At 36.7% G+C, this 12171-nt stretch overlaps 1 protein-coding gene across 1 annotated transcript in view; it reads right to left on the bottom strand.

The window, feature by feature from the left end:
* DMD (dystrophin) overlaps positions 1 to 12171 on the bottom strand; it is a 1831916-nt gene that overhangs the window by 715708 nt on the left and 1104037 nt on the right. The window contains exon 45 of the mRNA XM_087813416.1: positions 10710 to 10885. Coding sequence (XP_087669542.1) covers positions 10710 to 10885 — 176 coding nt within the window. The remainder of the gene's footprint in view (positions 1 to 10709; positions 10886 to 12171) is intronic.

Genomic DNA, 12171 nt, shown 5'->3' with positions numbered 1-12171 from the left:
GGCCTACAGTAGGACCAAAGTGTGTCCAGTGGCTTTAACTACAGATGATCATTGATGGCCTTGGCAAAGATGCTATCAGAGCAGTGGTGTGGACCAAGAGTGAAAAAAAAAGAGATGAGATAGAACATGTGAGTTTAAGTAGAGTAACTATGAAGAGAGAGATTTAAATGGCAATAACTAGGAAGGGAAAGTAAGAGAGCTTTCTCAAATTTGGCTGCCCAGAATCTGAATACTCTGCATAGTTATACTGGGGGTGGGAACCCCAAGATCACTGTGGAATCTTATGGCAAAAGTTCAGTTTTTGAATCTGGAATGAGTGGCAGAGAAATGCAAGGGACCATTTAGAATTCTTTCTATTGCAGTGGTGGAGTGGTCGATGGCAACATACAGATCCAGGGCTGGATTAGGACAACAGTTCCTGGGTCTGAGCCTCTCCCTTGGTTTCTGTCCACTTGTGAGTTGCTGTTCTAGCCTTTTCTGTGGGAATGAAAATGGGTCTTTACACTTCCCATAAAGTTGATTTCTGCTTATGTTAAGCAGAGCTGGATTCTTTTATTCACAACTGAAAACCCTAACAAGCACAGTGGAAAAGATTACAAAAGGCATATTTATAATTTATTTTTTAATCTGAGAGCTGAAAACGTTTACTGGGTCAGGGATAGGAAGCCAGTAGAGAAAAGGTGGAGATATACTTGATTGTGTGCATTTGGGGGGCGGGGGGAGAGAATAATTAACTGGGGTAAGGTTCCTGTGAAGTAAGACATGAGGCCTTTTGCTGAAAAAGATAGTTAAACATCCACCATCATAATAAGTGAGAAATCATTAGATTAGCAGCTCGCATATGTGTAGTGTTTTCCGTTTTAGAAAATAATTTTTTAAAACATGCTTATCATAGTATAGAAAGAGAGAGATAAAATATTTTAATTCAAATTAACTTATGCAGGGGAAAGCACATTATTATAACTTTGTGTTTATATTCATAGTCAAACTGTGACAATTCTGATTTAGTAAAACAAGAGATTTATTAAAGGGAACATGAGAAAGGCCCAGCACACATATCTAAGGTATGCTTTAGTTATACTAAAACCAGTGAAGGAATCAATAAACTGATCAACACATTTTTATCTCAGAACTCTGTGTTTTCCTTTGTACACAAAGATGGTCTACTGACCTGTGGCTGTTGTGTTCCTTTTAGTAGTATGATGTTCTGTAATTCTAACATTCAGCTTGATTAGGATGAGTAGATAGGCATTTTTAGAAAACCACTGTTAAATTGGAAGGACTGTATCAAGTCATTTATACATACATAAATATTTTATTTTCTCTTAGAACATATAAATGGCCATTAATTCACCACTCATTTGGTATGGGGCACAGACTTTTCCTGGTGTAAGGGTCCACTGACTGAAGTTCAGCATGTTCTTTCTTGCACAAAACACTCCTACATTTCACCATCTATTCATCTATGACTTTAATTTCGGTTTCTTTAAAATAGAGTAAGATTTAGACACATTAGAAAGAATCTAAATGCTGTACCTAATTGAATAGCTTTTTTTTTTTTTTTTTTGCTAATCACCTTTATCAAGTCTACCAAAGCATTCAACTTAGTTTTCACAGAAACCAAAACTCTTTGCATTCCTATTTATTAGTTTATGTGATATTTAATTAAATAAAAAAATTACGTAAAACAAGAATCACTTGCATGAACAGGCTGGGGAAAAAAACGCATGGTTGATTCTTGGAATCCATATTCTCAAATGGTGGGAGCAAAAGCATGTGGTTCCCAAAAGGCTACCTGAAAAACTTTCAAAAACACGTATAGGTAACTAATATTCAGCATGCAGCCTGGAACAAGAATTGGGCAGCTGGTTTTACATATAGAATGAAGAGCTCAGGATAATTAGATGATTAAAAGTAAATGGAGACTGAGGAGAACTTCAACATGTTGTCCTTCAATGTAGCCAACTCTCTGTTCCATTGATTTTGCTCAAGTCACTTTCCCTCTGTGGCATGTCCATGCTTTTTCATTTGACTCACGCCACCCTTCAACACCGATCCCTGAGACCATTCTCCCCAAGGCACTCTCGCTAACTCCTACTTACTCAGCCCCATAAAAGATAATGGAAGGCCGTGAATGAAGTGCATTCACTGGTGTATCTCTGTAGACAGTGATATTGTCAATACCAGTGAATGTGACAGCGTGCTTGGCTCCAGCTAGTCAAATTCACTAAAACTTGCCAAGTTTCAAAGAATAAAATATGACATAAAAAGATTAACTATGAAGCTAATTTTTCATAGTGTCTTGATGAAGAATTATGAATGTCCTTGAAAGCTTTTCAAGAGTCATCAGAGAACAGATGGGAAGAGACCGGCTTTTCCACAGACACCTGTGGAAAATACTATCTGTATGATCCTCTCTGATCAATCTCAAAAATAGCTCTTTGGTGACATAGATAACGCCTAAAGCATTCTTGTGGTTATAAGTTGGATGAGCATAAAATGCCCAGTTTCAAGATTAATTCCTACTTCATTCCCTTAGAATTTATTAGTTGTGATATAGTAAAACTGAGGTAAAGAAATACATGAAATGTTCAATTCCAAGAGCTTCTTTTTGGTGTGAATAGTTATGGAAATGGAAGCCATTTGTCTTTTAAGAGTATTAAATTATGGAGAACATCTAAAATATGAATTATTAACCCAACTTTATTTTTTAAGATTAGAATTGATCAAGTCCAATTTCCAGAACTAAAAACGTATCGATGGAAATGTGATATTATACAAACATTTTAAAAATGGTTCTGGCTCTGTAGATCGCTTTTTAATCTATGTAACAATGTGAAGGATAAAGATTTAAATGTTTAATGTGGATAAAAATTCTTACTACTCAAATTAAGAAAATATTGACAATCTACAATGTATTAGATTTTCTCCTAAGTACTGTGGGTTTATAGAGGTGAGAGTAAGATACTGCCTTGCCCTCATAAAGCTTTCACTCTCGCGGGAGAAGATAAAACACATGTCGGTATGATACACGACAGATGTGTAAAATGTTATGTGAGTGGCCTAAAAACAAGCAGGAAGAACTTAAGAGACAAACTTCCTCTGCATCAAGAGACCCATTCATTAAGAAAATAGCACTTAAGTCGGGTTTTGGAGGATGGGTAGGATTTTGAGGGGGGAAAAAAATCAGGGGAAAGGCAATTCAACCTCAAAATTAAAGAGTTTTTGTAAAAGCTGAAGGATCAAATACTTCAAGTCACTTTCTGCTTGAGACACAAGCTGAAATAGTGCAAATGATAGATAATGTGATTGGAAAGATAGGTCAGAATATATACGATGTCCTATTCCCTTGCTATCAAGCATGGCCAGCTAAGGGGATGGGCTTGCAAGTGAGGGGTTGCTACGCAGAAACTAGAAGTGTTTCCTAGAGAATACTAAAGGTCAAAGGTAAGATGCATAATGCAAAATTGTATCTAGAGTAAGGACACTGGAATCAGGCGATTTGGGTTCACATCCTGGTTCAAACACTTGCTAGTCATTTGATCTTGGGCACAGAACTTAAGCAGTCTGTGCCCCAACTGCCCTTCTGTAAACATTAAAATAAGCATAGAGCTGTTATGAAGATTATATGAATGATGCGAAGTACTTGGAATCACGCCTGGTAATATTAAGTGCTGCCACCACGACCACCACCACCACCATCTTATACAAGGGTCCATATGAAGTATTATAAAGTCAAATGTCTGTGGGGAAGAAATCAATATAAATGACTGCGGTGGAACAGGTGTGGCAAACTGAAAAGAAAGCTTGCTTGCCCAAACCTGTGCTTCTCCAACTTGAATGTGCACATGAATCACCTGGGAATCTTGTTAGAATACTGACTATGATTTATTAGATCTGCATTTCTTAGTAACTCCCAGGCGATGTCTGCGCGCTGGTCCAGAGACCACAGTTTGAGTAGCAAGAGTCTGAAACATCTGTTACTCAGTTGTAGCTGATGGTGCCTTGAGAGAATGCGAAGCCTCTCAATTTTTAAATGCTGCCAATTATTTTAAAACAGTACCTAAGTAAAAACATTGCAGGCTTTCCAAGGTGGATTTAGCCTGTGGGCCCTCAGTCTGCAAACTCTGGGCTGAGTGAAGAGAGAGTTGGGGTCAAACAAAACCTGAGAGGAGAAACCAGGGAAGTTCAAGTACAGAGCGAGGAGACTGGAGTTTGGGCTTGAGAGATCCTGGGGGCAGAGTGTGAATGTGCGAGAAGGCTTTAGCACTGGTTTACTTGGACATGCTGGGTACATTTTAAAAGATGGCACGCACTGTGAAGACACTTTTGAATTATATGAAAATTTTTGGTTTTCATTTTGTAGAAAATAAAAGTGATACACCGAAGGCGATTTTGGTAGGGGAACCTGAATTAGTGAGAAGCCAAAATTAAAGATGACTTAAGAGAAAACAATTGTCTTACAAAGAGTATATAGAGTAATATGAATTGCTAATGGAGATTTTCAAGAAGAGGTCCTACTAGGCCTACTTTAATGAATTAGATAAGGCTCATTTCTAATTAACAGCATCCATTTGCATGCAAACAATGAGCTAAGGTCTTTAAAAAACAATTTCTTCCCTTAAGTACATTTAGGAATGCATCCCAGCTTATTTACACCATTAATTTGCTTGGCAAACTAGCATAGATTATATACAGGTAAACTTTGGTTCAAAAATTCAGAAGTAGAGGCATTGAGACGAGTAAGAAGTTATTGACTGTGCATGAAGTCTTACATATGTGCCTAGCCTTACTGTGAACTTGGATGTATTCTGAAAGAGATTTTTTCCTTTCTTATAAAAGTAATGTGAAAATGTTTTCCCCCAGGACTGCTAGCCAAGAAAGGTGGCAGTATTCCTTTGAGAAGGGGTTACTGCCAAGATCTTGGTTTCTATATACCATTCCCCACTACAAGAAATCAAAGGCCCTTGGAGAAATGGTTCATTCCAAACGTGGGGTGGGAAAAGTATAAGGTGAGCCTGGGACATTAAAGCAGGAAGCTTGAAGTGCTCCCACTGGTCAAATTCGGTAAAGATGAGCATCAAACAAGACTAATAACTGTAATTCATTAAAACATACTGAATAAATAAGAATACATAAGTCCATATTGACATCAAAGAGAAAAAATATTTTCCTTTGTGCGTATGTTTTTTTTAAGAATTCCGTTTGCAGGATCATGTCAGAATAAGGAAAACCATCATTTTGCAAATCCCTAATTAAGATAGATGAGGATCATCAATGGATATTAAAGCCATAAGATGACTTGCTTATTTCAAAGACAAAAATGTTATTTTACAATTCAAGATCTCATAGTCACCACTTAAACTAAGTGATCAAACTTGGAAGCATTTAGAGTGGGACTACTTCATATTATGTATCTCTGGATGTGATATGAAGTACACAACATCATATATGAAGTATTCTTGCCAAAAACATTTGACTTGCATTTTTCCAGTCTCATCTGGGCCCAACTTTCAGTTTCAAAGAAATGCAGAGTATAGAGAACAGGTTAAATTATATCACGGAGGAAAAAAATAAGACAAATCCAGAAAGGCAAGATTTTTTTTGAGGCTATTGTACTGGACTCTTTCAAATGTCAGCATCAGTAAGAAAAAAAGAAGGTGAGAGAGCCGTTTTAGAATAAAAGAGACTGAAGAGGGTCAGAAAATGTCACCTCAAAATGTGCCACTTTGGCATAGGATTATTTTGAGCTGAAGGCAATTGAGAAAGAGCAGACAAAGGAAAAGCTCTCTACTACTCTGTTTCTGCCTATAGGCAGGGTATAAATTTCCCTTTGTGAAGGTAATCCTCTCCCCTTTCCAGTACCAGGAATAGGAGATGACTTTTATCATTGAAGACAGCATCGCCTTGAATCTGCATAAAGAAACCTTACTAAAAAACAAGAACAAACCAAAAAAACAACCTTCCTGAAATATCTCTTATCTTTCATTAGTGTCCCCCATATACTGCATTTACCTTCCCACAATATATCACCCTTAGAAGCCCAAACCTATTTTCCTTTGTCTTGTCGCTATAATTTATCGCTCTTTGTTAAAATGGTATATGAGCTCTTAGGCCTACCACTTACTTGGGGTTTTTACTTCTATTCCTTGAAGCTGCTCATGCCACACAAACACATTAACATCAAATAAAATCTGTAGGCCAGTTCTCCTATTAAGGTGTTTTTTGTCAGTTTAACTTGCAGGCTCTGAAACTAAACCTTAGAGGGTAGAGGAAAAAGGTTTTTTTTCCCTCCCTCACAAAACCAAATGAAATGCATGAAACATGATGGGATATTGGTACAAAAAAAAGCTCAAGAACAAAACAAAACAAAAACAACCAGAAGACATTTTTGAACCAATCAGGAAATTTGGATATGAGCAGGACATGAAACAATAATATGGCATTATTTTTAATTTTCTGGAGCATGAGCAACAAGTGTGCTAATACACAGCATGTCGCGACTCTCAGGTGACGCATGCTTAAGGGTGAAACATAAGAATGTTTATAACTTACTTGCAAATGTTAAGACAATGAAAAATTTGTGTGAGTATTACTTCCTAGATTAGAGAAAGGCAGACACTAGTGAGGGAGAAAAGAGGGAGAAAGGAAAAGCATATATGGTTAAGTGTTAAATCTCAATTGTGGAATCTAGGAAATCAGGAGAAGAACAAGGGGATACACAGTATTCCCTGTGCTACCCCCTCCCCTTTTATATGCTTGAAAATTTTCACTAAAAAAGTTGAGAAAAATGTCAAGCAGTATTTTTGATTGGGAAACATTTAAATTAAAACTGTTATCCCACAATCTATGTTAGTACAATAATTGCCTTATCTGTGAAATGGGGAAAGCGGCATCGCATTTGTCTAAAGAGGTGACACAGTGTCTTGAGATCATTTTTATTACTAACAGGTTCTGATTCAGAGATTACTCAAAATAGGGATTCCAGTGCCCATCACCTTGCTTTCCAGTTCCATTCAACCTTTTATCAGCTGACATTATTTTAAGTAAAATACCCCTTCCTTAGGTTGTCAGCAATCCATGGCTCCAAGGTCCGCCTACCCACATTCTCCTGGCTGGTACATCTGCTGGAACACTCCAGAGGAAAGGAGAGTCTGAGGACCTCACTTTCTGAAGGACTGAAACCAGAGCACATGAGAACGGGCTCTGGGCAAACAGCCGGCTAGAAATAGTTAAGACCGTTTTTATGTTATGGGCCCACTCGCAGTTTGGTGAAGCCTGAGACGCCTCATATCTTATAGTAAGTCCATACTAATAAAATACACAGGACTCCAAAGGAAGCCAGTTGTATTGAAAGACAGTTAAAAAATCATTAGAAAAACAAATGTGTGCCATAGTAATGCAAGCCATGATTTATTATTAACACATTAATAAGATCTCGTGGCGGATCTAATAACCCCTGCAGTTTTGAGGTACTGATAAGCACGGACAATATTTTGAAATGTCTGTACCAACTTTACGACATGTGAAAACATGTTTCACAGGTACCACTAGTATTACTTTGGATGTTGCCCATATTCCAAATGGAAGGGGTGCCCAGTTTCAGTTAGAGGTGAGTGAAAACAAAGAGGCAGTTTTTCTCCCCATTAAAGCTCACAGCACCCCCCTGAATCCTATCAAGGGAACCGGGCTTAAAAATCTTCAGACACAGCCTTGCTTTGTTGTAACCTACGACTTCCCTTTATGGCCGATAGGTTTTCATTTGCATCTTTTCAATTTACAAAGACCATTTTGGGGGCTAAGCCATCATTAAACTTATTACTATCACGCTTAAACCTATAGATGTTATTCAGTTGCTCTGCTACATAATTGAGGCAACGGTGAATTTCCTATCTTAAATTGCACAGCTAATTGACTCTAGTTTATACTTCATTTACTTCCAACATAGACTAACCCTACTGGATGTGCGTTGCTATTTGAATTTTTCTGGACATTTCCTTCTCATATTTCTGGAATCTGGCATTTTCAAAGAGAAAGGTCTAAAATTGTGTAGCTATAATGCTACAAATAGTTTGCGTAGACTTTTTTGCGTAAGTTATACAAGTTCTTTCCTTTGCCTCTGTGAACTAAGAAACATTAAATATTTCCAATAGCTCTATTTAAAGCCCACTGCAAATTAAGAATACCCTTGTCAAATTGCATAACCATCTTATTTTTCACCTGTGCAACAAATAATTTCTATTTCCTTCAAACTTCTGCTTGGGTTGCACTGAAAGCATGCCATTGATTAATAATAGTTTCATGATTACTGCCCTCCCACACTTGTTAGGTTAACATCTTCTTTATAAAATATTATTCTATTTTACTTTATTTTCTACTGGATGCTTGGAAGTAGCTTTGAGTGTATTGGTAGAAATGGCACTTATACTTTACTCCTTTTTTACATTTCATAAAATTCAAATGATACAAAAGTCCTGAGGAAGTGTGCCACAAAACTGATCTCAGTGGAAATTTAAATATGCTAACATTTATTTTTTAAATGTAGCGTGAAGTTGACAACTTTAAAAGCTGAGTTAAAAATTAAACCTCAAGGAATCTGATCTTGACTTTTTAAAGCACAAAAATGCAATATTTAATGTAGGTCAAATGTTTAAATGGGAGACATTTTTCTAACCAATTACAGTCAAATCCCTAGCTGTAATTAACCTACAATTTGTGTAATATTTCACAACAGAGTCAGCAAATACCACTTTCTTGTAAACTTAGGAGGATCTAAAATTTTAGAGCTTATTTGGTAAAACAGGCATATTGCTCTATCTCCATGTGTAAGTTCTAATTTGCATTTAGAAATCAATAACAAATAACAAGATTTTTAAAGTTCAGGTGAAAGAGTTATCACAAAAAAATTTAATACACTCTATTCAAATACTGTGGGTAAGATATTTAAAACTGAGGAATTGTCTCATAGATAGAGAGAAGGCTCACTGACAGCTGTGGGGTGGGCTGGGTGAGGGGGAGGGGTTGAGCAAAAAAGAAAAAAAGAGAAAACCCTCATGGAAACAGGCAACAGAGTGGTGATTGCCAGGGGTGGTGGGGTGGAGAGAGGTGTTGGAAGGGAAAGGGGGAGCCATGGTGATGGAAGGAGGCCTGACTTGGGGTGGTGAACACACACTGCAGTGTACAGATGACGAGGTGCAGAACTGTGCACCTGAAACCTGTACAGTAGTTTTGTTAACCCGTGTCACTCCAACAAATCCAATAAAAAGTAAAAAAAGAGAAAAGAAGAACAATACTTTATATACAATAAAGAAGAAATAACCCTCCCAATCAACTGAACCCGCTTTATGAATTCAAGATCTTTATTTTTTATAGCACGCTCAATTTTTCCTAATCTTTTCATTTCTTAACATCTTATTTTATACTAGATTGAGTCTAGTTCCGAAATGACATTATACAGGTTTAAACTTGTTCATAGTGTAAACATGTCAGTTATTTAAATAATAGGATAGTTGTGTGTTTAATAGAAGGATTTCAACTTAAGGGAAAAACTATATAACTTTCTCAAGGAAGCCGCGTAACTACGAAGTTTGGGTCTTTATGTCGTCAATATATAAATTACAGTATTTTCTAAACCAAGGTTTAAAATAAAAATGTTTTTAGAAGATGCTATTACTTTTTAACTTTAGCAAGATTTGTGTGTGTGTGTGTGTGTGTGTGTGTGTGTGTGTGAACTAACCCATCCATTTTGTATAGGAATATGAATTTTATCTACTTTCTGAATAATGCAACGTGAGCAAAGGTAGCAAGAGGAGGCGAGCAAAGACAATGGGCACAATTCCCAAACCTTTCTAATACATCCTCACCAAAGACATTTATCAATGAGTTGTTTTAGCTTTCTGAATATCAGAAATTCACCTATTATGTAGATGATTGGAAGGAAGCAAGAACTTGGCAATAGAGCTGAGTTTTCATTGTTGACAACAATAGTCTCACTTGGTAAATAAAGGCCAAGTCCTCCCTTATGGAACAGGAAACCTGAGCACCAACTGGAAGCACAACACAAAACCCCACTTATAAAAATATCTCTGCCTTCCAACTGCAGCAGCACGCGTCTGGCTTTCTGTGCTTTCAATGCATTCCGAGGGAAAGTTAAATGATGAATGAATTCAACAGTAACCTTTTTGAGATTTTGTTTTCCCCTTTAGATTTGAACATTTTTGGCCCAAGTTCCTCTTCAAGAATGTACTAACAAATGCAGCAGAACTGAAAGGTAAATATTACTATCATGTTTTTCAGCATCATAGTCACATTAGTAGCTGTTAAAAAAACCTAGCCAAAGAGCAGTCTTTCCTACAAAATAGTCCTTTATAATTTCCTTTTCTCATCTTCTTTAAAAGATCATTGGGCCTTGGCTTGTTAAGGCTGGAATATGCTGAAGACATTCACTTTTATATGATCATGTGATTTTTAAACCAGACTTGAAACTTTAAAGTAGCAGAAAAGCACTTCCTGCTTAGCTAGCAACAACTAAACATTTCAGTATATGAGAAAAAGAAAGAAAAAATGCATTACTGCTATTGATTATCTGTGGATGGGCTCCCTAATGTTACAGCCTTTCACCCTGGTTATCTTTCACACAATCTTTTCTTTAAGGACAGCTTAGATAGCCCTGCAAAGTTTTAAAATTCCTATTTTATCTGCCACCTTACCTCTTTTTTCTTTCTGCCAGCTGCCTGCAGACCTCCTGCCACCGCAGATTCAGGCTTCCCAATTTCTCTTGTAGGATACTGGCATCTGTTTTTGAGGACTGTTGAATTATCTCTTCCCCAGTAGCATTCAGTACCCTGACAGCAATTTGCCGCTGCCCAATGCCATCCTGGAGTTCCTGCAAGATACCAAAAAGGCAAAACAAAATGAAGCCCAGGTCCTTTTATTTGAGAAAAGATTAAACAATGTGCTACCACATGGGGTTCTGCTGGGAGAGGAAGAAATAAAAAAGCTCCATGTGAAAGTTTCCCTATGAAACTGACATGTCTATATCCAAAGGACACCAGGCAGAAAGCCACCTTTTATGTGTTGGTAAAAACAGCTCTCTCTCCGTTCAGCTCCAGTTTTTATATTTGTAAAGCTTGTCAGCTAGAGGATGTTATAATGTCCTACAAATCAATTAGTTGAAAACCTTCTCAAGAGCAAATTCGATTTCTTGTCCCCACAAGGATGTTCCGTGTTTAATAGTCTATGAAGTGTTGTAAAATTTAACGTGAAAAAAGTATTTGGATTTCTTAGTGACAGTCAATTTAAGAGGAAAAAAGAACATACATAGTTTAGCCAGAGCATTAAAAATGAAAAACACACACACAAAACAACCTCTAGAGATAAACAAAAATTCATTACTGTATTAGGAGAAAATTTATTTCAAATTCTGTTTCCATCAATGTAGTCTGTATTATAAAACCGAGAAATAATTGCTTTCGGGGGCAGCCTATCAAGAAATCCCTAAGGTACAGCAATAAATTTAAAAATAATCTATAGCCACCAGAATGTTTTTATGAGTCATTGATGGTGTCGAACTTAAATATCCTCTACTCTTTATCTTCAATGAAATTTTAAAAGTAGAATGTCACACAAAAATAGTTCCATTAAAAAGAGACTATTACCAAAACAGGGAGAATATTCTAACCAAATATGTGTAAAATCAAAAATACTTTTTATTATTAAATAAAAATGGTACTCTACCTTTTTTAAAAGTTAATCTAGAATTGGTAAGGCAATTAAAATAACCCATTAATCAATGTGAAGATTAGAAAATGAAATAATATGAGAACTTGAGATCCTACCATATTTATATCCAAAGGACTCGCAAATCCTTGTGTACTAATGGGATAAAGTCAGTATGCAGAGCACTTTTCTGATAGATGTGTTTCTAATCATCTAATACTCTTACACTCATTCCCCTGTCCCTTGAGCCAATACCAAGCACACAGTAAACCTCAGAACATGCTTGCCAAACAGATGAATGAATGCCTGTCTTCTGAGACTGGGCCAGATCTCCCCTTAGACTCGTGATTGTGTAGTATTTTGAATACTAGAAGTTTTGGTAGTAAAACTTGAGCAGTTAAAAGACTCAATAAATCAGCAACAAATTATAACAAGGCCATTATCCCAGGAACA

The sequence above is a fragment of the Miniopterus natalensis genome, chromosome X, assembly GCF_054644295.1.
Source record: "Miniopterus natalensis isolate mMinNat1 chromosome X, mMinNat1.hap1, whole genome shotgun sequence".
NCBI classification, from domain to species: Eukaryota; Metazoa; Chordata; class Mammalia; order Chiroptera; family Miniopteridae; genus Miniopterus; species Miniopterus natalensis.
The sequence above is the reverse complement of the archived record's forward strand: the minus strand, read 5'-3'. Positions and strand labels throughout refer to the sequence as shown.